General features: G+C 35.7%; 5 protein-coding genes across 6 annotated transcripts; 3 read left to right on the top strand and 2 right to left on the bottom strand.

Annotated features, from left to right (window-relative positions):
* Positions 1-1,738: 1,738 nt before the first annotated feature.
* On the top strand, positions 1,739-4,673 carry Aps (diphosphoinositol polyphosphate phosphohydrolase 1 Aps). 2 transcript variants are annotated; one of them, XM_071776576.1, is made up of 3 exons: positions 1,739-2,258; positions 2,450-2,605; positions 3,488-4,673. In XM_071776576.1, exons 1-3 carry the CDS (start codon positions 2,103-2,105, stop codon positions 3,782-3,784), a joined length of 609 nt encoding a protein of 202 aa, XP_071632677.1. In that variant the 5' UTR covers positions 1,739-2,102; the 3' UTR covers positions 3,785-4,673. The 2 variants fall into 2 exon arrangements, with proteins under 2 accessions (XP_071632677.1, XP_071632676.1); XM_071776575.1 differs by having other exon boundaries at positions 2,450-2,620.
* Positions 4,674-6,900: 2,227 nt separating this feature from the next.
* Positions 6,901-10,057, bottom strand: LOC139811164 (F-box/LRR-repeat protein 4-like). Its single transcript, XM_071775284.1, has 6 exons — positions 9,512-10,057; positions 9,285-9,405; positions 8,729-9,182; positions 8,447-8,639; positions 7,311-7,662; positions 6,901-7,227 (listed from the first exon to the last, which is right to left on the bottom strand). Exons 1-6 carry the CDS (start codon positions 9,752-9,754, stop codon positions 6,902-6,904), a joined length of 1,689 nt encoding a protein of 562 aa, XP_071631385.1. The 5' UTR covers positions 9,755-10,057; the 3' UTR covers position 6,901.
* Positions 10,058-10,739: 682 nt separating this feature from the next.
* On the top strand, positions 10,740-17,896 carry LOC139811166 (proteasome subunit alpha type-1-like). Its single transcript, XM_071775286.1, has 5 exons — positions 10,740-10,899; positions 14,212-14,462; positions 16,202-16,361; positions 16,441-16,650; positions 17,530-17,896. Exons 1-5 carry the CDS (start codon positions 10,897-10,899, stop codon positions 17,740-17,742), a joined length of 837 nt encoding a protein of 278 aa, XP_071631387.1. The 5' UTR covers positions 10,740-10,896; the 3' UTR covers positions 17,743-17,896.
* Positions 17,897-19,022: 1,126 nt separating this feature from the next.
* L(2)09851 (WD repeat-containing protein 1 l(2)09851) lies at positions 19,023-21,607 on the top strand. Its single transcript, XM_071775285.1, is given in 5 exon segments — positions 19,023-19,176; positions 19,353-19,883; positions 19,972-20,083; positions 20,085-20,380; positions 20,488-21,607. Coding segments are annotated over 4 exon segments (1,407 nt in total). The 5' UTR covers positions 19,023-19,176; positions 19,353-19,374; the 3' UTR covers positions 20,978-21,607.
* Positions 21,608-22,079: 472 nt separating this feature from the next.
* Positions 22,080-25,019, bottom strand: Pms2 (mismatch repair endonuclease PMS2). The gene is made up of 5 exons (XM_071775283.1): positions 24,820-25,019; positions 24,543-24,702; positions 23,000-24,195; positions 22,611-22,860; positions 22,080-22,458 (listed from the first exon to the last, which is right to left on the bottom strand). Exons 1-5 carry the CDS (start codon positions 24,904-24,906, stop codon positions 22,133-22,135), a joined length of 2,019 nt encoding a protein of 672 aa, XP_071631384.1. The 5' UTR covers positions 24,907-25,019; the 3' UTR covers positions 22,080-22,132.
* Positions 25,020-25,074: the final 55 nt, after the last annotated feature.

Here is a 25,074-nt window from a genome sequence, read left to right as displayed (position 1 = left end):
GTGGTTCGTATCATATTTAGTGAATCATCTTGTGATGTAAGGATACTCTATTTCTTTAAGAGTAGATAAGGAAAATCGTTTTTCTTTATCTGCTCTTAAGAAATTCGATCCGCTTTTATTTCAACTCAGCTTGGTTTTCATATAGATAATTCAGAGACAAAAGCACTTATATCATCAAGTCTTGCATAAAGCCAACAGAATTTATAGACAGTACAATTTCAGTTTAATTATATACTTAGAATAGTTTTCCCATTATTTTTCAAATCATATTACACGTGTAGTCATGTCAAAATTCTGCTTACCGTGATTGTCGACGTCAAGTAAATATTAATAATTCATCAATAAATCCTAAAGTTACTCTAACACTGAAACGAATCAAAGAATTCGAATTAGCTTTTAACTGAACTTTAACGGGTTTAATAATATAAACGTGGTATATAAGGCATATACGGAACGCTAAACACGGTAACTCAGAAAAATCATTTTAAATGAGTTTTGTAGAATAATTGAAACTAACATTAATGATCCAATCTGTGGAATGATCATTAACGTTAGTTTCAATTATTCTACAAAACTCATTTAAAATAATTTTTCTGAGTTACCATGTTTAGCGTTCCGAAACTTAAATTCGCAATTTTTATCATTTTGAAAGTAATGTCTCCGAATTTTTTTTCCCAGAAAATGTTACTTTTGAAATATATAGTTTTTACATGAATTATAATCAATCTTTATTGCGCACACTGTTATTTTTCTACGCACTTTTGCCATCTGTGACTCAAATGCTGCACACCAGTGCGGCAAAGGTACTTGCTTTGATTCTTGAAGGCTTGACCAACAGTTTTCTTCATCGTTATCTGGATAATGCCCACGAACTGTTTTGTATCTTTCAATGGGCCGAAGAGGTAATTAGAGATGAAGGAAAGAAAGAAGAAAAAATGTTGATCAAGAGTTGAGCCCTCACGAGTTATAAAGCACTGGTGTGCAGCATCTGACTCACAGATGGCAAAAGCGCATTATAGAAAAAGATGGACATTATTTGGAAAAATAACAGCGCGCACGATAAAGACTGAACATTACTTCACGTAAAAATCCATATAGTTTTAGAAATGAAATTTTCTGAGAAAAAAAATTAGAAGGGTCATTTACTTTCCGTATCGACCCTCGTATCTAAAAATCTATTACTCTTATTCTGAACTGCATTTTATTTCTTTCTTTATTCGTCTAGTCAGAACGTGCGACATCCGCGATTATTCGTTAAAGAATGAACTTAATGCTATACTTTATATTGATAAAAGTTTAATTATCGCGCTTCGACTCACGATAAAATACGTCCAGTACAAAAACGTGCTCTTCGGGGATTCCAGCCGACGATATTTTCGTCCCCGAATGCCGAGTCCTTGGTTCGCATTGTTTATACCGCCGCGCCGGTATTATTCACAGTTCGATTTTACATTCAAAATTATCGTCAAGTCTGCTTATCGACGATTTTGAGATTCCATCCGGCCGATGAAGTGCGATTTTAAATATAAGATCGGATGATAATATGCAAAATACACCAACCCTCTTATTAGATATCGGCTTTCGAAATTCGAAGATCACGAATCCCCCGCCGCGCTTCCGTGCGGGGCGCGGGGCGGGAGGGGGCCGTGGAGGGAGCCATGCGCGTGGGAATCGGACGTGATTGATTGGTCGTGACGCGGCTCGACGGAGGAGGGGGGGCCGTCATCTCCACGGCCGGTCGTGGTTGGTCGGTGCGGTGGCCTCGGGGTGCATTTGGAGGTTATAGCGAGCGTCCGGCGAGGATCGGGTTTCTGTTCGTGGGTTACCGCGCGGGCGGCATAGATCGGCGACGGCAGACGCGTTTCGTCGTTGCGGGCGGAAGGACGCGCGAGGATCAAAGGCTTCGAGCTCGAGCACGGGTGGCGGCGCATCTAACCGCAGCCATCGTATACGTGAATGCACGTGAACTCGGGGGACCGCTCACTGCACGTTTTTTACGTACGGCACAAAGTGGACTCAATGTCGATAATATGTCGGCTACGAGCAACGTTAGGACGACGCGGATGCACAGGATGGCCCGTCGGGCCGTTTGACGATTATTTATGAATCCACGGGAAGATCTGAGGAGAGGGTGTCCACGGTGCAACAACAACAACAACATGGTGAAGGAGAAGGCGAATTCGATCCGCATCTACGACTCTGAGGGCTACCGACGCAGGGCCGCCTGTATCTGCGTCAAGAGCGATCTCGAGGACGAGGTAAGCCCAGCTGGCAGATGGCAGCCACCTGTATATATATCTTTGCCGGCACGCGCGGCGCGATTTCTCGCTCGAGAGCCGGCTTAAGTTTCTCTCGTCTCTCTGAGACTCTCTGGACTCTCCGTCTCGGTTGAGGTCGATGAGTAAAATTTCGACGAGTAAGGTCTCACGTGCGTCGTGAATTTTTGCAGGTACTACTAGTTACATCCAGTCGAAGACCCGACAGTTGGATAGTACCAGGTGGCGGCGTCGAACCCGAGGAAGAACCAGCGGTCACGGCTCTTCGCGAGGTCCGGGAGGAGGCTGGCGTTCTAGGACAGTTAGGCCGTTGCCTCGGCACATTTGAGGTTATAACTCGTGATGTATGCTACACAGATATTATGTTATGCCCCTTCAATGTCGTGCTGTTATTTTTTTCTATTTTTTTTTTTTTTTTTTTATTATTAATGTTCTACTGCGTTTCGTGTATAACTGGGTCTGTTTTCTATTGCCGAACTGGCTGCACTAGTTCAAGAGTTTATCTTGGGCCAGTTGCGATTGTTGCGCAGAGAGATGTGCGCTGGTTTAAGTGAGCTGGAGGATCCGAGTTCTCAAATTCGACCAAAAATTGTCGGCTTTTATTCAATTGCCACCTCTTGGAAGTCGAGATGGCAATCCACGGAGAGTATCTTGCCTAGCTCTCTATATTTAGAAAGAAAACCGATCCTCTAGGTCAGGGATTAGGAAGCAATTTGTAAAATTTAATAGTTCTATAAAACTGTCAAGAAATTTGCATTGTATCAAAAATATCCATATAAGAGTTCTCAATTCCATTTAATTTGTTGATATTTCCCGAATTATTTAATGTTATTACATACGATGAGTTTGATCTTTGAATATCAGATGTTTTATCTGATGTCACCGTGATATCTAGTAGTGTAGAATTTTCTTGTTTGTATCACTGAATGTTGTATTTACATATGTAAAGTTTAGTTTTGTATCAATAATTCTCCAACGTGAAAAGTAAAAGAGGAAAGATAAACCGTGCAAAAAAGTTCAGCTAAAAAGAACAGGCCTAAAGATAAACTCTGAACTAGTGCAGCCGGTAGATATAGAAATAGAAAACAGATCCTGCGTATCGTGGTCTCAAATCGCGTTTGATTTGTTCATTCGAGACTCATCGATTACAAGCAAAAACAACGATTCCGATAAAGCCGATTCTCCCTTTAAATCTCAATCTCCCTTTGCAGAACACAGAGCACAAACACCGAACGGAAGTGTGGGTTATGCGAGTGACCGAGGAGCTGCCGGAATGGGAGGACTCGCGCGCTATCGGCCGGAAGCGAAAGTGGTTCACCATACCGGAGGCCCTGCTGCAGCTTGGTCAACACAAGCCCGTCCAGCGCTCTTACCTGCATAGTCTCCACAATACCAATCCACGACATAATCCCACTTCTCAGCTGTCCAATCATTCGCACTCCACGATGGCGTCTATCGAACTAATGAATAACTCTAGCAACAATACCCACTTGAGCGAACACAGCTAATATCGTCGCGGATCAAGCCCGGTATTTTTTTTTCTTTAATCCAAAATTCGACCGCCATGGGTTCCCTCCGAGCAAAACTCGCTGTTACTTCTCCTTTCTTCTCCTTAAGGAACTCCACTATACAACCACTGTTGTGTTTTATATATATAAATTGATATCTATGTGCTTATCTTTATCATTATATTCTTAGGTTAATTGCTACGATTATTATTACGTTTAGTCTTAGATTGTTGATAAATCGGTTCGTGAAGGAGCACTTATATATATATTTTTTTTCTGTAACCAAATTCTCATTTCTAATGTGACTTTTTATCGAACGCGCGAGAAGAGTGATTAAGTCAATTATTTTACTGTCATTATTTTAGTGTTTGTGCCTAATATACGTAGAATGCCATACACGTGATCCTGTTTCCACGTATCGCATATCCTGACTATATAGCTGCGCGAACTTTTTCTACATTTTTGTCGGGGCGAAGGAAAAGTTGCGTTGTACTTGTTAATATACGGACGATAAAATTATGTACTTTGTATATTAACTTCTTGAATAAATTTTGTAATGATTTCTGCGAATTATATACGTGAAGATACGCGCGGAGCTGCCGCCTTGTACCCTCCGCCTGTGGTAAAAAGAAAAAATTTTCCTGCAAACAACGTGACGTAGGTTCATCAATACTTCATTGTTACAGCTTAAAGTTTATCGTACGGCTTTAGGTGTCTGATTTTCTGTATTATTTATTTTCTCGCGATACTTTGTGATATGACAAATAGTTTGTATGGCTTTGGTTCTCGATATTTCTGTGGATGGAAAGGATTTAAAGAGAAAGCGAACAACAACCAACTTTTGTAGCAGACTAATATGAGATATTAAATTTTTACTATTTAAAGATAATTATATATATTTATTTAACTCTCTCTATCCTGGCGTGTTGTTAGATTTTACTTTTCTTTTTATCTTGTTTCTATATTCTTCCTTTTAAAATTCGAATATACATGTATTTTATTTCCAATGCAATTAGAACAAACTTTAGTTTTCTTCTTTTTTAACTAATTTTTCCTTTTTTATTTTATTTTATTTTTTCAAAGTGAACAAATCAAGTGCAAATTAAAAATAGCATACGCCAGAGAGAAACCTGAGAGCGGCCATCCCGCTTTGGGGGACGCCTAGAGGGACTCTGGTACAGAGTACATACAGAGTATAGATATCCAGATGGAGAATAACCGACGACAAAAGGGTCGACAAGAGTCACGGCCGAACTCAGGTGCACTTTATGCACTAAGTGCACTTTAAACTGCACTTTAACTCCGTATTTTATTTATTACAAATTTTTAAGGTGATCCTAAAGCCGTGATTCTAGCCGGTTTTTTTCGGTTTTTTTCTTAGCACTAATCTTTTAATTGGCTTTATAGAAATGCAAAATTCTTGTCTAGAATTAAAGTACGCATCAAAATCTAGGTCATGGTGGTCGAATTTATATCGAAAACAAAAAAAAATTAATATTTTTTGTTATACGTGACGACCACCACATATAAATTCGACCACCATGACCTAGATTTTGATGCGTACTTTAATTCTAGACAAGAATTTTACATTTCTATAAAGCCAATTAAAAGATTAGTGCTAAGAAAAAAACCGAAAAAAACCGGCTAGGATCACGGCTTTAGGATCACCTTAAAGCCCGGTGTCCACGATGCAAGAACTGTGTCCAAGTTTTGGTTTAAGCCAATGAAACTGCTACTTTTCTGTAAGAGCTGCAAGATGATTGGCTTAAACCGAAACTTGGACACAGTTCTTGCATCGTGGACACCGGGCTTAAAAGCCAAAATGGAAAATCCGGCTCTGTACCGGGTTGCAGCTGATCTTACTGATTAAAACGAGCATAAGTTTAATGAGATTCGTTAATTAATTTGACTAAAATTTAAGAAAAACCATTTGTAGTTTACAGCTTAGCCAAATTAATTAACGAATTTTATTAAACTTAAGCCCGTGTCCACGATGCAAGAACTGTGTCCAAGTTTTGGTTTAAGCCAATAAAACTGCTACTTTTCTATAAGAGCTGCAAGTTGATTGGCTTAAACCGAAACTTGGACACAGTTCTTGCATCGTGGACACCGGGCTTTATGCTCGTTTTAATCAGTAAAATCAGCCGCAACCCGGTACAGGGTCGGCTTTTCCATTTCGGCTCTTAAAAATTTATAATAAATAAAATACGGATCCGCAGCGAGTCGCAGCTAACCCAACCCGACAGAGGTCTCCACTCTTAGCTGCGTTCCCACTATACGCGTCGCGTCACGACGCCGCGTCATGAGTTATCCAATCAAAACGTTTCATTTTATGACGTCATTTCCGACAAGATCTCGCGTTTTCTATATTTGGTGTATATCCACAGGAGCCTACACATTGAATTTTAAAATTATTTTAGGTAATTCAAGAAAGTCGAATTATGAAAAAGAAAAGAAATATAAAATTGTTTAAAAATAACAAAATTATAAATAAATACATATATTTCGTTTTTATTATAGACATCAACTTTTTTTACAACTTAGCTTACCAGACAATTTTTACAAAGTAACTTTTTGTAAGTATAAAAATTTAAAAAGTAGACGTAATTAACTAAAAACTAAATTAATATGTCCTTAACTAGTAAACAAAAATTATTCAAATTTTCAGTCTTCGTCGTATGTATAAACGGACACATGCGGATATCTCTGCTTCCATTGATTAACCAATTGATCGCTTATATCACAGCTTATGAAACAAAATTCTTGCAGGTTAGGACATTGTTCAAAAATAACAGAATATTTATTAGGTGTATGAAATTTCACAAGACGAAAAAATAACTTTTTCAAGTTTTTGCACTGTGCTAGTAATTCCAACTGGTGATCAGTGAGGGCAGCAAATAAAATATAAACTTCTTGCAAGTTTTGATAAGAGGAAAGTAATTTAAATAAGCTATCATCAGTAACTGAATATTCGTAACAAAAATTATATAATTATTACAGTACGCTTTAATTGCAAAGAGGAAATTCGTGTAACTTTTTCAAGATGCACACAAGAGAAGCAAACAAATTTTAATAAAGAATACAATAACATGTATTTTAAAAAAATATATAACATACTTACGCCATTTTAAGCTCCATTTTTAGTAAATTCTTACAGTTAGCGAGGGCACTAATACCATGAGGTGTAATACCATGACGTGTATTCAATGATTGTATTGCTTCCAAGTCACGACACGAATTTCCCAATTCTAGTACAACTGCTTCTTCGTTTATAAGACTTGGGGAATGTAACTCACGCATCCGTTGATTTTTTTGCAGTATTTTGCAAAGCTGTTGAGCTTTTATACGTGTACCACAAAGGTTTAAACGTTCCAAACTTTTCAGCTTCTCGAGGTGCGAAAATCCTTCGTCGTCTATGAGTCGACAATAACTTAGATCCAATTCTAAGAAAAATTTGTATTAGGTATATACAATTTACCCATAATCTTGATAATTATATACTATATGCATATATAAATATATATACCTTTCAATTTTTTGCATATTTCTGAAGTTTTAAGTAGGGCATGACTGTCAACAGATTTGCAGGCATACAGTCTTAAGTGCGTTAAATTTCTGCCGCAATTATCAAGAAAGTATACGAAATTATTAACATTAAAGTTGCTTTCTGTAAGATCTAACTGTTTCAAATATTTACATCTAGCTGTAAAGCAACGAAATACTTTGCGCGTAATAAATTTTTCAGTCACACGTCGAATGTTTAAACGTGTATAGAGTAAAGGGTCCTGTGTTAAATAATTGAAGAATTTATCTACACAATTCATGCGGCATAACGTCGTCAGATCTAAATAGTTTAATATTTTTAGTAGCATTTCATTCTGCAAAGATAAAATATATAATTTTAATACTCGAGATGACATTAAGGGGTTACACCACTGTAGCTGCCCATTTTCTTTGGTATTTTATTTTTAGAAAAGAATAAAATATATGGTCAAAAGAACTTTTAGGCTTTATTAGACATATATTAAAGTATGTAAAAAAATTTTTTATTTGTTAAAAAAATACAAAATGGCGGCGCACGAGTCGCTATAGCACTACTCCGCGGCACGCAGTATAAGTCCAACAATTTTCATTTTATTCACTCCAAATTTTAACCATATCTTTAAAATAACATTCCAAAGAGAAATACGTACGAAATTTTCGATAAGTTAATTCTAACATTATTTATTAACAAATGATTGCCCCTTTTTTTTGTCAAAAATTGAACTGTTTACTTCAAATGCTCGCCAATCACACAAAAATTAATATTTTCAAAATCCCCTACGTATTTCTCTAGCTATACTCGTGTAGATTAAGAGAAAAATTTTTTTTTTTTTTTTTTTTTAGATTCAAATTTGCGTCAGTTATAGTTATACTGCGTGCCGCAGAGCGCGACATGCCTCGCGAGAATGGCTGCAACGTCGCAATTTTGTACTATTATTGAATAAATATTTTTTTTAACACTTAAAAACATGATTAATTACATCCTTGAATATTATTATACTCTTACTTTTCCTTTCATCCAAAAAAAAAATCGCAAAAAAACGCTTTATTTTAGACTTCTGCAGTGGTGTAACCCCTTAAAATAATATGATGAGAAATAGACCACTTATAATACTTTACCGGAAGCGCAGATAAACCGCAACGTGATAAGTCCTTGGATTCATCCGAAGAAAGTTTCATACGCTTTGCATAATTTGAATGACTATTTAATAAAATAGGACCCGAACATCCAAGAGGTTGCTCATAACAAGGGATTACCTCCTGACACCTTTTTTGCTTCAAATTACTCTTAGAAGAAAACCTTCTTATATCGCTGCAATTATTAAAGGAACAAACTTATTTTCATTATTAATAACAGAAAAAAATTTAAATACTACTACTTAACGTTGACGATAATAATACCTTTTACAAATACAATATTCGGGAAAATTTTGTTGCAGATGAACTATATCCAAGTGTCTACTTTTTAAATCTGCTGTTAAATTATGAACATCATCATGGTATGGAGAGTACATCCTGTTAATTCTTTTTAACAGATTAGTTAGACTCTCGTTAGGATTTCTAGAAAGGATCAATTCTGATGTACCGATGAGCATCACAGCATCTAACTTTGTGTAAGAGAGACGTGAACTGTTTTCAAATGTTAGTTTGAGCATTTTGGTCTTAAAGTTACGCCGATGCGATAACGGTGGAGAAAATAATCTTGATGTCGGCGGTACAAAATGAGACGATTTATCCCACAACTTAAACCACTTATTATTAGGATGTTGAGCCGAAATTTGAATTACGCTTCCAGGATGATGTATTTCGTAAATACAGACTCTGATTGGATATACAGCTTCATGAAACTCGATACCTTCAAAATAGAAAATATATAATTATACTCTCTTCTCAACAAAAGCATATCTTCTTTAACAATATCTTCTTAACAATATCTGATAATTCAAATATTACATACAAATATATCTATTTTTCTTCGTCTTATACCGCCGAATTTTACATAGCTGAATATAATCAGTCCCATCATCAAATTCTTCGTTTTGCCATGGAGATATTGAAACATCATTATTGTCTGAATTCTGTATTGAAAAGTCAAAAAGTGTCAATTACTACAAACTCTTGTAAGTTTGAATTGCGATTACTTTTTACTGGACAATAATGTATAATACCAGAAAATATACATACCCATCCGTTTTCAAAAAAAGAAGGTAAATGAAATAGTTCTCCATAGTTTTGAAATTTGGGTGGCCCAATTATGTCAGGGGCAGTATGGAATATGCTAATATTCTGATGGTTCTTGGGAACAAATCTCTTCTTCACAAATTGATAGATGAAGTCAACACTACTCTCCTCTCCTACGGACATTCTGCCGACATAGGGATATCGACTACAACTCTCGCTATATAAAGGTTGATAATGGGATGTCATATTTTCTCTCTGAAAAAAGACAAAAAATATAGAGAATAATAATCCTTGCTTTTGTGTAATATATGTTAAAATGCATTGTATATCATGTATTTATTATAATTATAGCGGTAAGATTATATATAATTAGATTAGATTATGTAATCTAAATTTATTCTGTTTCCATTCACATGTGGCTAGTATTGACATTATTATTACATAGCCTGCATGTATATTATTATTAAATATTAAATAATAATTATTTTAAAGAAAATTACATTTTATTAATATATTATTAGAAAAATATTTTTTTTTTATAAATTTGAGATATCGCGAGCTCTGTGTTCACCACGCGTGGTACACGTGTACGAGCACAAAGGAAAAAACAAAAAAAAATTACAAAATTTATATTGCTCAAATTCGCCACAATTAGGTACGCTTAACTGCTATAAATGTAATTAAGGTCCATTCCATAATAGCCGTATATAAGAGTAGATGTAAAACGTGAACACTGTAAGCAGTAAGCTATTGACAATAACATTTTTACAATTCAAGAATAATTGACTGTAGTAGTTGGTCAATTTTTACTGCTTACGTCTTACCGCATACTCTTACAGCTATTGTAGAACGGGCTTAAGATTTTCCAAAATGTATTATTTATCTTACTTTAAAAAAATGTATCTTCTATTTCATTTTCCGATACACGTTGTAGTGTGTTTCACCACGTGGGAGAAGAACATACGCGGCATACAGCGCATGCACGAGCACCAAAGAAAAAAGATTTCAAAATTTAAATTGCTTATGTGCGCTATACTTACGCTTCTAAGGGACTAAAATTTTTCAAAATGTATTTTTTTTATTTATTTATTTATAATTTATTTATTTCTCGAGTTCCTAGAACTTCTCTATTTTGTAACCAATCAGTACGATCTGCTGCTACTTTTCACTGCCCATGAAATTTCACCTTAACGCACATCACTGGATCACTCCACCATGCTGCAGAGTGCACTAGTGCAGATCACTATGATCACTGCTGATCACTGCAAGTATATGTTCTGTGTCACTGCATGACAAGTGATTTTGGTTAGTCGGCGAAAGTCGGGTGTTTTTGCAAGTAATATTGTTTGTTATCTTTACTCTTCCAGTTGAAAGAATTGCTAATAAAAATGGTAAGTGTTTAGTATATTATACTTCGAGCTTTCTGTTTATTTAATGATTATTACAAAAAGAATTTATAAATCATGTCAAAGTCGCCATTTTTATGGTTATGTACTTATATTTGTATATAGCAATATGAAAGTATACATTACGTGGCGAAATAGTATAAATGATTAAGGCCCCGGACACACACTTTTTCGTAACAGTAACAGTAGGATTTCGACCAATCGCGTTGCTCGATTCGAAAACGTACGGCCGTACGTTCCCAAATCGAGTAACACGATTGGTCGAAATCCTACTGTTACTGTTACGAAAAAGTGTGTGTGGCCAGCTTAAAGGTACATGAGAAAAAATAAATATATTGCCTTAAAAGATGAAAAATTTGTGTATAAGTGTTTAGTTTATTGCTTAAATTGAATAATTAAACATTAACATGTATCGCGCTGTTTGTGTGCAAGTGCCCATTTAAGATACTATACCGATAGTATACGGCTATATGATATGATAACTATTCTATACATGTTAATTGTATATATAATGTATCAATTAATGATATGAAATATTTTATGATAACATATCTGCTTATACTCAAAATATCGAAATAGCCTGAATGGAAATAATTCAGCATGGACAATTGATGGTACAACATTGGTAGCAAACTGACATTGCCTTCATTTAGACGTTAAAATAACGTTTTTAACATTTTAACCCTTCGTGTGTAACGTCTTTTTCGGCACCTGTAACGTGTAACGTTGGGTCACTCGTGTCCGACGCCTAAAAAATACTTTAAAGTGTTCTAAAAAAATCTGAAAAAATTCATGTTACCTTATTAACTATCCTACTTTAAGGATCAATCGTTATATTGCCGATTTTTTCATTTGTTTAAACAATATATTTATATAAACAAATAAAAACTTGAAGAATAGACTATTTTTTTCAAAAAATCGTAACTTTGGCAAAAATTAATATATTTAAAAAAAAAAGAAATTAAAGTTTAAGAATAGTACTTTAAAGAAAAAAATATTAGAAGTATGTATAAATTAATGGGATGCTTAAGTTTTGAGCATCAAAATCACGTTTTTTGAAAGTACGTAAATAGGTAAAATTACAGTAAAATACACATTTTATTCATTTTTAATCAATTTTATTCATGAAAATGTAATCAATCACAATTATTTATTACAAAATTATAAAAAAGTACAAAAATATGAAAAAATTATATCGAGACTAAATTATTGTGCACAGTCAAAACATATTATTTATCGATAACTAAGATTAATCTATCAATTCCCAATGAAAGAACATGAATTTTTAGTAAAAAAAAAACATCCAAATTAAAATAAACATTTTACTCACCTGCTATTTTTAATCAACGTAACGTGTAACGTCGGGTCACTCGTGCACTTTCAAAATTTCGTCTGGCTCTCACAACGGCTGTTTACGCACTAGACCGTCGGCGCTTGGGGAGCTAGTAGCTTAGTAGTATACAATTTTTTTCAGTATAGTTTGGTCCCGCCCCCCCCCCTTCGAGCTACAGGGGACAGTCACTTTCGCCAGGGCACGAGTGACCCGACGTTACACACGAAGGGTTAACGTTAAAATGACGACAAACTTGCTACCTGGGAAGTGACATGGAATGTGTTAAATATACAACTATTATATCATTGGCATACACACAGTTTTTGACCTGACTTTTATGTCGATGTCCATTTCTTCTCAACTTATATCTTGATAATGAATTGCTGGATGCATGTAAGTAACAAGTAACACTACCCAAGTGTCACGCCGATTTTTTTGAAACTGTGCACACTTGTAGAACTTCGAAAAATATTTGTGTCGTGTTTTTTTTTTTGCCTATAAAGCGTTTTAAGAGTCGAGTTTTAAGGTAGAAACTGCCCTCAAAATACTGACCTTCTCAATCCTATGTATAACAACTTTTTAGGCCATGCACGTTGCTGGTCGATTTTTTGTGAAAAAAATGTCGAGAAAACTCTAAAAACTCCTAGAGATAATATTCTGGTGCAAAAACTATTCGAGATAACGTACATAGAGTTGAGAAGGTCAATATTTCGAGGGTAGTTTCTATTCTTAAAATGCTTTATGATCAAAAATAAAAAAAATAACAATAAAACATGATAAATATTTTGCAAAGTTCTACATGTGTGCATAGTTTCAGAAAAATTGGTGTGTGACACTTGGGTAGTGTTACTTGTAAGACGTGACACTTTGTACAATGTTCATAGTTGGATTTTGTACTTAAGATTGCTTTAAATCTGATTATTGACAGTCTTAAGATTCCATCCAACCAATAAAATAGCTATACTGTGTCTTGAGGTCGTACTTAAGATAATCTTGAATATAAAATTAGACCACATGACTACTGGCCTCCGTTTTGGGAACGACAGTACCATGAAATCGTACTTTAAGTCAAGATGCAAACAAGGAGAGGGTAATAGGCATTAACACAAAAATCAGACCGGAAGTTACATCTGGTCACTGGTCACTGACTTATATAATTATAAATAAAATGGAAATAAGATATTCTTAGTCAAAGACAGGACACAAATACTTATCAAACGTATGAAAAAGGGGCATAAAGCCGTAACAAAGTGTTCGTGTCAGTTTCTGTGTATATATATATATATATATATATATATATATATATATATATATATATATATATACAGGGTGAATTTTAATGGATGTCCCATCCTTTTACCATCAATACTTCATCGAGCATCCTTTTTTTGATAAAGAGCACTTCACTTATATAGAATAATTGTTAAACTTTACGTCTTCGTTACAAAATGGAAAATTTTTTTATATATATAGAAAGAAAATTGAGACAAATTGGCAGATGACAATTGTGAATGGGACATCCATTAAAATTCACCCTGTATATATATATATATATATTTTTTTTTTCAACTTTATTTAACTGCGCGCCGATTATTTATCGGACTTGAAACACAGTTATTGTTGGAATTAAAACTGAGGTAATATTTTTCGCAATAAATTCTTTACAGTTTTTAGATAATTAAATCGAGTCGATTTAATTCCGGGGAGGGAAGGGTTTTAATTCCAACAATAACTGTGTTTCAAGTCCGACAAATAATCGGCGCGCAGTTAAATAAAGTTGGAAAAATATATTTATATATACATACACAGAAACTGACACAAACACCTTGTTACGGCTTTATGCCCCTTTTTCATACGTTTGATTTTTAATCATTAGAGCCTTTTAAGAATACAAATACTTATGTTAATTGAATAGAAATATGTATATGATTTCTATTAATTTGACGATTGCATGTATTTTTTAGTTCCGCAATCAGTATGATAGCGATGTGACAGTATGGAATCCGCAAGGAGAACTACGTCAATTGGAATATGCTATGGAAGCTGTGAAACTGGGATCAGCTACCTTAGGTATTAAGAGCAAAACACACGCCGTTCTCATTGCGCTGGAGAGAGCATTATCAGAGCTATCAGCTCATCAGAAGAAAATTATACCGATAGACAAACACATGGGAATTAGCATTTCAGGTTTAACAGCTGATGCAAGAATATTGAGGTATACTGTTTGTTCGTTTTTATCATTCCATAATCTCTGTTTCTATTATTTATAAAAGAATATCGCAGAAAATCTATTCTTGATTATCTCTTACCTCTTTTACTTGGCCACCACTACATTGTCATTATATTAGATGTAGATGAAATCTAAGTCTGTTACGTTTTACCCAATTTATTGATTTCTTCTATTCAAGTTATTTGAAACTGATAAGAAATATTGATGGTATTAAAAATTGAAATATTTAAGGGGGAGGGTCAAGTAAACGGCTGTTTTTTTCTGAATTTTTTTTAAACAGATGGAAAGATTTATTAAATCGGAACAAAGTACATTATAATATTCATGATTTAAAGGTATATTATAAAATTTTTTTTGTCGAAAAATTTCAAAATGGCGGCGCAGCAGCTGCTTGAAGTCGGCTCCTCGGATTTGCACCGTGCAACGCTCAGATCGCTCTAATCAACTGAAATAAAAAAAACCAAAGTTTTTTTGTTAAAATGCATTTATATGTTTTGCATGAACCTAAATTTAAAAAAAATTAAAAATTAAAAATTCAGGACCATTTTGAAAAAAAGTTACCTTTTTCTTTTATAAATAAATGGCAAAAACAATGTTTATTATTAATTTTTTTTAAATTTAGGTTCATGCAAAGCATATGAACGCATTTTAACAAAAAAACTTTGGTTTTTTTATTTTAGTTAATTAGAGCGACCTGAGCGTTGCACGGCGCAAATCTGAGGAGCCGAGTTCAAGCAACTGCTGCGCCGCCATTTTGAAAATTTTCGACAAAAAAAATTTTATAATATACCTTAAGGTGATCCTAAAGCCGTGATCCTAGCCGGTTTTTTTCGGTTTTTTTCTTAGCACTAATCTTTTAATTGGCTTTATGGAAATGCAAAATTCTTGTCTAGAATTAAAGTACGCATCAAAATCTAGGTCATATGGTGGTCGAATTTATATCGGAAACGAAAAAAAATTAATATTTTTTGTTATACGTGACGACCACCACATATAAATTCGACCACCATGACCTAGATTTTGATGCGTACTTTAATTCTAGACAAGAATTTTGCATTTTTATAAAGCCAATTAAAAGATTAGTGCTAAGAAAAAAACTGAAAAAAACCGGCTAGGATCACGGCTTTAGGATCACCTTAAATCTTAAGGTGATCCTAAAGCCGTGATCCTAGCCGGTTTTTTTCGGTTTTTTTCTTAGCACTAATCTTTTAATTGGCTTTATAGAAATGCAAAATTCTTGTCTAGAATTAAAGTACGCATCAAAATCTAGGTCATGGTGGTCGAATTTATATGTGGTGGTCGTCACGTATAACAAAAAATATTAATTTTTTTTTGTTTTCGATATAAATTCGACCATCATGACCTAGATTTTGATGCGTACTTTAATTCTAGACAAGAATTTTGCATTTCTATAAAGCCAATTAAAAGATTAGTGCTAAGAAAAAAACTGAAAAAAACCGGCTAGGATCACGGCTTTAGGATCACCTTAAATCATGAATATTATGATGTACTTTGTTTTGATTTAATAAATCTTTCATCTGTTTAAAAAAAATTTGGGAAAAAACGGCCGTTTACTATTGACCCTCCCCCCTTAAGTGCAAGTTTTTTTAAACACATTTATAATTATGTTTTAAATTTTATTTATATTTTTCTGCTGTATATTGTAGTAATTACTAGCAAAAAGGTTAACTTAGAATAACAAATTATTATGTTTATATTTGCAGCCGTTATATGCGGACCGAATGTCTGAATTACAAGTATGCTCACGATGATACATTACCTGTGGGTCGTTTAATTACATCTCTGGGAAATAAGATGCAAACGTGTACACAAAGATATGATCGACGTCCATATGGCGTTGGCTTACTCGTGGCTGGATATGATGTAAGAATTTTTTGAAGATTACAGCGTATAATTCATTATATGTCAAATATGTCTCTCTAACAATGATCATCCCTGATAGGATCAAGGGCCCCATATATATCAGACTTGTCCGTCAGCAAATTATTTCGACTGTAAAGCGATGGCCATAGGATCACGTTCCCAAAGCGCAAGGACATACTTAGAGAAACACTTAAGTGAATTTTTATCATGCGATCTTGATGAGTTAGTCAAGCATGGCCTTAGAGCGTTACGTGATACTCTATCTAATGAAGTCGATTTATCAGTGAAGGTAAGTAGATTTGACCAGCTGTACTCTCATTTCGTGTTCCTTGCACTTATAAAATGAAGACAGGATGAAAGTCGGGATCAAATCCTGGGTTCGTCGACTGCGAGTCAATCGTGATCACACGGAGTCACGTATCATTTCATATAATCTAGCTAATATACATATACACATATATAGGATGTCCCAGGAAGAAAGGTTTAATATTTTGAGAGGTGATGGTATCGATCCATCATGAATGAGTGTTCTATTCTAAATAACTTTCGAAATAGAGCTATTTGAATGTATAGTTGTAAAAATACTGATAAGAGAGATGCTATATACTGTTTCTAATTTATTATTCAAGTGACACATTTTTTTACACCTTACAATAAATTTTCTAAAATTCTGTCATTAACATCAATGCATTTATCAACGTTTGTGAGAACATGGCGTGTTGCTTGTCTGAGTGCATTGTGACGTTCTTTTATGCAATAGTATCCATTATTTGACCGAGCAGTTCGTCTCGTGTATCCATTCTTCTGTAAAAATGTGTCACTTGAACAATAAATTGGAAACAGTACGTAGTATCTCTTTCTTATCAGTAATTTTGCAACTGTATATTCAAATAGCTCCATCTCGGAAACTGTTCGGAATAGGAATAGGAACCTTGTTCATATGAACATTTTTGTTTAAAATGACCGATATCATCACCTTCTAAAATATTAACTTTTCCTTCTAGGACACACGCTCTGTATACATACATATATACATGTATATATAATCTTTATGATGTTACTAAATGTGCAGCAAATGATACAATACTTATAATAAGAATCTTGATACATAATTTTAAGAATTAATCTTGATTTGAAAAAGATACTACATCTCGCTTATATATTTCAGAATGTATCAATTGGGATAGTAGGAAAGGGTTACGATTTCACTATTCTCGACGAAACTACGAAGGCTGCTTATTTGTCCCAAATTGAAGGGGACGATAAACGTGGAAGGCCTACTGAGCCAGCTGTGCAAGACGACGCCAGACCTCCGCAAGATCCGCCAGCCGACGAAGGTCTACAAGATCCTCAAGTTGCTATTGCCATGGATACGGATTAAAATAGTAGTAATATAAATTTTATTTGCATTCAATTTATATATAACGTAAAGCTGCATTTTATGATTAAATATCTCAATTTTGTAACAACAGTAAAAACCTATAGATGACGAAACATTTATTATCAATCCATTAATAGTAATATGTTATTGTTCAGATCATTCTATCACTAAATTGCGATGATTTTCTTTTCGCAATGTCTGTAAATTTATTGTTTATATTGATTTCCTATTATATCTTGGCTAAACATTCATCTACATTGCTTCCATTCACGATGTAGTGTGACTATCAATCTGTAGTTTCTTCCGTTGTTTTAGTATATTTGCCAAGAAATATTCCCCGGCCTTATATGATGACCGGACTAAATGGACCGCTGGCGGTATACAGGAAGCCTAGTTAATTTCCCAAATTTTCCCATGCTTTAAATTTCTGAGGTGTTACATATTCGACGACTTTTAAGTGTCTTTTGGTAGGTTGCATGACTGCCCCAATGTTACAGCATCCACACCAGCGTCTCTTAGATCCTGCAGAGTCTGTTCGACTTCCTGGTTGGTTTCGCCCAGTCCCAGCATTATCGACGATTTCGTGATTAAATTGGGATTGAACTTCTTAGCTGCTTTCAATACGGCCAGCGACTGCCTATATATAGTAAACGACTAATTAATTATAACGCGCGCGCGCGTGCGCGTGCGCGCGTGCGTGCGTGCGTGCGTGCGTGCGTGCGTGCGTGTGTGTGTGTGTGTGTGTGTGTGTGTGTGTGTGTGTGTGTGTGTGTGTGTGTGTGTGTGTGTGTGTGTGTGTGTTATTGATTTATATGATTAACCGTCACGATCCACGGATGTTAGAACGACATAATCCAAACCCCAGTCCACTATCGCGCTCAATCGCGCTAGCGGTATTGATTGGCTCCTCTGCATCTAACGGCGGTGGTTTACTACGTGCAATTTTGACAGAGCAGAAACGACAGCCGCGAGTGCACGTATCTCCCATCAACTGAAGAATCGACTCATTGTTATCTCGACACATCTTCAATGGTTTATTTATTTCCTATAACTTTAACTTTCTATTTGAATATTTTGACACCACAATTAATGGATAAGCGAATCTGCATACCATTCGTATAGCTAAATGGTAACTTTAGATTTTTGTGAGACATTTTCACATAACAAAATGCCAGATGCAAAAATAAAACATTTATTAGAAATTCAAATAATATGAAAGATAATTGATGGTATGTGTATGTATGTATGTACATGACGAGCATGCGCAGCTCAGCGAACAGCGCAGCGCAGGGTGGCGCAGGCGCAGATGGTGAATAATCCCGCGTGGCAGTAGCTGTGACTTTTAACGTAAAGTCTAGCTATTTATTTAATCCTATATTTAAAAAGGAAAAGATAATCGTAATCAATAATAAATTAATCGTCGTATTTCTTTAAGTGAGTACAAATTTAATTGGAAATACGTTTAGCTAATATAGCTTTCTAATCTGTAACATTTTGGAGAAAACAATTTTTGAGGTTAGGGTACACATCGCACGTATATACGATATTTTAATTAGAATGCAAATTATTTTAAATATTTTATTAAAGAATTATACAATTCGTCGTTGCAGTCACCGGTTGCGTTTACTTAACATGCCTGTCCATTTCGAAGATATACCTGAGGAAATGAAGGAGGAGCCGATGGAGGGTGTCGCGAACGAGAGCGAAAGCAGTGAGAGCAGCGACGAGTCCATGGAGGGCGAGAACGCGGACGAAAGTCGAGAGGAAACCAAGTCGCAGGTGTACCTTCCGGGACAGGCATTGGAAGAGGGGGAGGAACTCACTGTGGATAAATCGGCATACAGATTATTGCACCATGCACAATCTGGAGCGCCGTGCCTCAGCTTCGATGTGATACCAGATGATTTGGGCAACTCCAGAGAGAGTTATCCTTTAAGCATGTACATAGTCGCCGGGACACAAGCTGCCAAGGCGCACGTCAATAATCTCCTCGTAATGAAAATGTCTAATTTACGCGGTAATAAGCAGAGCTCTGAAGATTCAGACAGCGAATCGAGCGATTCGGAAGACGACGACGACGAGCGCAAACCAGTTATGAGCGTCGCTCCTATAAAACACCAAGGATGTATTAATAGGGTGAGGTAAGTATTCTAAAAAGATCCGTCATTCATAATTGATGACTACAGAAATGTATATATCTACATACATTTTTATTTGTGACATTTATAGATGTACAAAACTTGGTGGAACAGTCTTAGCTGCCAGTTGGAGCGAACTGGGACGTGTAAATATCTGGAACTTGCAAGAACAGTTGACTGCAGTTGAGAATCCTAGCTTGCTGGTTGCTGGCCGCATATCGTAATAAGTGTGATAAAGCGAGTGCAGGCATTAAACCGTTATATGCGTTTAAAGGCCATCTGTCTGAAGGATTCGGCCTTGATTGGAGTCGCGCCGAGCCGGGCACTCTAGCATCTGGCGATTGCAAAGGTAACATTCACATATGGCGTGTCGACAGCGGTGGCGCATCCTGGCACGTAGACCAAAGGCCGTATAATTCGCACGCCCTGCACAGTGTGGAGGATTTGCAGTGGTCGCCAAATGAAAAGAACGTTCTGGCATCGTGTTCCGTAGACAAAAGGTTCGTATTTCCTATAAGATATGTATATGCTCTTATATTATTGAATCGAATCAAGAATTGAATATTGCTGCCTCGCAAATTATTATAAAGATTAATTTTTATTTCAGTATAAAGATTTGGGATACGCGAGCGAGTCCACAGAATGCGTGCATGTTGACGGCGTCTGGTGCTCACACGGCCGATATCAACGTTATCTCGTGGAATCCGAAGGAAAATCAGTTTTTGGTATCAGGCGGCGACGACGGATTCCTCCACGTATGGGATCTGCGACAGTTCGGATCCGATGGTGCAAGTCCGGTCGCTACTTTTAAGCAACACACTGCGCCAGTCACCACCGTGGAATGGCATCCCACAGAAGCTACAGTGTTTGCTTCTGGCGGGGCTGACGATCAGATCGCTCAGTGGGATCTGTCAGTAGAAGCAGACCATACGGAAGAACCTCAAGACAGTGTGTTAGCCAAGTTACCGCCACAGCTGCTGTTCATACATCAGGGTCAGTCAGATATCAAAGAGTTGCATTGGCACTCGCAATGTCCAGGAACCATGATATCGACCGCGCATTCAGGATTCAACATATTCCGTACGATTAGTGTATAATAGAATATCGCACTCTGTAGGATAATATAAAAGAATATATTTAAGAGACGGTGAAAAATGATATATTATGAAAAATATATATCTACAAAATCGTTGTTTCGTAAATCGATTTTATTCTTATTTATGTAATCTTATAATTTTGATAAACGAAAATTCAATGACAAAAAAGATGGACTTGTATGAAAAATTATTTGCTTGTATTTACATTGCCCCATTCAGTGAAACCGATCATTGGTTTTCTCTAATTCTTTATTATAGTCTATTACAGTCACGCAGATCGCTCATGGTTACGTAATGAACAAATATGTCAAACGGTAAAACGCGCGGCAATACTTTAATCCTGTGTATAAAATGTTATTTTTAATTATTAGTTAGCGTCTCTTAATATTTTATAAAATAAAGAGAGAGAGAAGGAGAGAGATTTGTATCTCTCTCTTTCATAGGACAGAGAAGAATAATTTACGAGAAAATCTCCTTTATATAAATTACAGATTATGTGTGCGATATACATTGTGTAAAAATGTCAAATGTTCCAAGTTTTTCGTCTAACATTTTGTACAAAAATTTTTATAGAATTAATGTGTATCATACACACTGAATGAAAAATAAATCTTATTTTTTTTAATGAAATATGAACAAATTTTTATGACACAATTCATTTTCAGGTTTTGTCGAATAGAGAGATAAGTTTGAATATAAGTGATAAGTTAACTTTTGTTGCTTTGCAGACACTAGACTTCTTTGTTGCGGATGATGTCTTCGCTCTTACAGAAAATAAATTCATCTAATGTATCAACAAAGTCACCAACATCGCTGTCATTGCTTCTCTCAAGATTTGAGTTTCGTAATTCGAAATTTTCAAAAAAGTATATCCGTGATCATCACAGGACATTTCGGATACTCTTTATACAGAACAATTAGTAGAAATTATGTACCAACGTATGGAAAACTGTATATTCTTACGGCCTTACGACTAAAACTTTTTACTTGCACTAGCCTTAAGATAGAAAAAATTTATAAAGAATCTGAAGGAAACGGCAGCTAGGAGAGCGATGTAAACGTGGAAGGAGATATCGAGTCGTCATCTAATAATCAAACCAACTACACGCAAATTTCTATTGTCTTTATGAAATACGTTTGTCAAAACATCACAGATCATTTGTTCATTAGTAATAAGGATAATAGGTGCCTTATGGTGGGCCTCCCATGTGGACAGTTCCATGGATTCTGCATTTGTGCCATTTGTGTTACCAGCTTCTGCATCTCACTTGTGTTTAACGCTGTGCCGATCATGACCGCGCTGCGACATGCTCTGGACGCTAACATTTGCCTAACACGGCTCGGACGATATATGTGCTTATCTTTGTGTTCATTGCCTGCTTCTCTGATAAGAAATACCAATTCCTCAATATCCTCTTGACCAAACTGCCAATGACCACTGACAGGCATTCCTGTCAATTCTATTTTCTTGCCAGGCTCGGCTAAAAAAGTTATACGGTATAGAAAATTATAGCAATTTAATATATTTCATCATTTTACTAGATAATATTTCTATAGCTTAATCAATAGCATCATAGAATTATTATGAAATAACAGTTATGAAAAATTCTGAAAATTGAACACGTATATATACCTTGTTCATTGATATTAAAGGTAAACCCATTATCTTCAAATGTTTGCTGATGTTCTATGAGTATTGTTTCGTTCAGCGCAGAGAAATTTAGCGACTTCGGTACAATAAGCTTTTGAGTTTTCAGCTTCGTTTCGTTACTGAGCTTCTCGAAGCGAAATTTTTCGTCGGTGGCATGTTGGTCGATGATAAATAGATCATTCTCCAAGCGGGCTATTATGAAACCAAGATTAAACTGACCTATTATCTCCATCTATAAAAGATTTCTAAGTTCAAAACATAAATATACATAATGTCCCGGCATTAATATATCACATAGTAAATTATATTTAATAATCGTATATAATAAAATAATTAAATGTAGTAAAAAATATACAATATACTTTACCAACCTTGCCGAATGAATCTTTTGTCAATTCTCTCTGCAGTTCTTGTTCAGCCTCACGTTGATTAGCTTCCATTTGTACTCTATATTTTATTCTTTTAGCTGTACTGACAGCTGCTCCAGCAATACTCTTTTTTTCATTTAATTTTTCTTTTATCGTTACTGTACTTATCATCATTTCTACATCTACAGGCTTTTTCATTGATCTGATATTAGTCTGAATATTACTCTCTTTCACAGTATGCGATACCGAAGGTGATACTTGTAATCTTTTAGCCGGCGGATGCGTGTGATTAGGCGAGATTGTTCTTTTCAAGCCAAAATTTAATTCCGTTAAAGTTTTAACTGAAAAATTCCCTTGCAGTTTGTCCCATTTTGTTGTCAAACTGTATTTCAGTGTCGCTAATATGAGTCGTTCTTGCGTAACGAATATTGTCCTTTTGTCAGGAGTGACATTAACATCAGCGCACTGTCGATCTAATTTGATATTAAAGAAGACAAACGGATACTGCTTATTGTTGTACTTGTGATACACGCTGTTGATCAGTTTACTGATCTTCGTTAAATCACACGGCCGACCGTTTACATAAAAAAATTGTCGATCGGGCGAGGAACGTCCGATTGTGTGATCGCAAGTGCTCACGTAACACTCCCAATCAAAATCTACAGTAATGTCATTGGACAAATTGTATTCTTGCAATACTGTTTCGTCCGGTGGTTGTAATTCGAGTTTAACGATCCCGTCCAGAGACTTCTTGCCAAACACGGAATTTACATTGTCCAGCACGTCGTCGGTGTTTCTCGTGGCCACGATAAGATTGGGCGATTTACCCGCTACCAAATTGGAACACGTAATCTTGATATTGGTGGAGACCAAGCAGTAACTGTACAGGACCTGGATAACGCGAGCGTACTCCTTCTTCAGATTCTTCTGAAACTCCTTCGCTCTCACGGGCAGATTTTTAAATATGTTCCTCGCGTGTACCGTGGTACCCTGTTCTCTGGCGCACGGTTCTCTCTTCGTGAGCACGCCGTTCCGGTCGAATTCCAATTTAAAGCCATGCTCGTTGGATGCGTGCCTCGTGATGATACTCAGCTCGGACAGAGCACACAACGAACTCAACGCTTCGCCACGGAAGCCAAATGTATTTACTTCAGTTAAGTCTGTGAATTCCCGAAGCTTTGAGGTGTGGTGTTTCAAGCCTGATTAATAGAAGAAAAGTGACCGCATTAAAAATTTTCCTTAATCCTCTTAATGGAAGACTGGCTCTAAATTAAATGTACCCTGGTGAAAAAATTTCTCAGAAATTTTCTAAGAATTAAGACTTATAAAAAATTCTAAAAATATACATAAAATTTTTCAGATACTTCACAATTCCTAAAAAAAATCTGAAAAATTTTGAGCATTCTCAGAAAGTCTTAATAGAAATTTCGATTAATAATATAAAAAATTATGAGATATTGTTCCACCAGAGTAGTTTCCATTCTTTTGTAACACAATTTTTCAAACATTCTAAATTGCTAATAATTATTTTGATTTACAAGCCTACCTAAACCTTCGAAGTCCCGTTCCAAAACGCCGCTACCATTGTCACTGACGCTAATGCACGTTTTACCGTAATCAGTAAGCTTGACGTCGATCACTGTAGCACCGCTGTCCAAACTGTTCTCCACTAATTCTTTGACTGCGATCGCAAGATCGAGCACCACCTAATGAAACATTCGCACATGTGATCTCAGATCTTTCTATTTTTTTAATAAAAAGTCTAAAGAGACATTGCTTTATAAACAAATTATGCCTTTTATTAATTACACACTTAACCTTACCTGGCCGGAGCAGATGTGATGGACCGTTTCTTTGTTTATAGCTTCTATTTTTTTCGATTTCTCAGTCGTTGCAACAGGCTCATCCATCGCTCGATCAGGCACATGTGTTCAGCGTCAGGAATAATTAACACGAGTGTAATTACATTAATTACGGATTTATTCGAAGCGCGCGCGTCTCACCCTCGTGCACCTGTCGGCCAACTGATAAACTGATCACGGCTTTGCTCTCATTCTAACGTAGATAAAAAGGAATTT

This window comes from Temnothorax longispinosus, chromosome 4, assembly GCF_030848805.1.
Source record: "Temnothorax longispinosus isolate EJ_2023e chromosome 4, Tlon_JGU_v1, whole genome shotgun sequence".
Taxonomy (NCBI): Eukaryota; Metazoa; Arthropoda; class Insecta; order Hymenoptera; family Formicidae; genus Temnothorax; species Temnothorax longispinosus.
This window is presented reverse-complemented; position numbering and strand designations above follow the sequence as displayed.

Coding starts and splice junctions, on each gene's coding strand:
- Aps (XM_071776575.1), top strand. CDS start 2,103: ATGAATCCACGGGAAGATCTGAGGAGAGGGTGTCCACGGTGCAACAAC. Junction 2,259..2,449: donor AGAGCGATCTCGAGGACGAG/GTAAGCCCAGCT, acceptor GAATTTTTGCAG/GTACTACTAGTTACATCCAG. Junction 2,621..3,487: donor TTGAGGTTATAACTCGTGAT/GTATGCTACACA, acceptor CTCCCTTTGCAG/AACACAGAGCACAAACACCG.
- LOC139811164 (XM_071775284.1), bottom strand. CDS start 9,754: ATGACATCCCATTATCAACCTTTATATAGCGAGAGTTGTAGTCGATAT. Junction 8,640..8,728: donor GAATATTGTATTTGTAAAAG/GTATTATTATCG, acceptor TAATAATTGCAG/CGATATAAGAAGGTTTTCTT. Junction 7,663..8,446: donor GCGGTTTATCTGCGCTTCCG/GTAAAGTATTAT, acceptor TTATCTTTGCAG/AATGAAATGCTACTAAAAAT.
- LOC139811166 (XM_071775286.1), top strand. Junction 14,463..16,201: donor GCTGATGCAAGAATATTGAG/GTATACTGTTTG, acceptor TTATATTTGCAG/CCGTTATATGCGGACCGAAT. Junction 16,651..17,529: donor AAGTCGATTTATCAGTGAAG/GTAAGTAGATTT, acceptor TATATATTTCAG/AATGTATCAATTGGGATAGT.
- Pms2 (XM_071775283.1), bottom strand. CDS start 24,906: ATGGATGAGCCTGTTGCAACGACTGAGAAATCGAAAAAAATAGAAGCT. Junction 24,196..24,542: donor ACGGGACTTCGAAGGTTTAG/GTAGGCTTGTAA, acceptor TCTATTAATCAG/GCTTGAAACACCACACCTCA. Junction 22,459..22,610: donor CTTTAATATCAATGAACAAG/GTATATATACGT, acceptor TAACTTTTTTAG/CCGAGCCTGGCAAGAAAATA.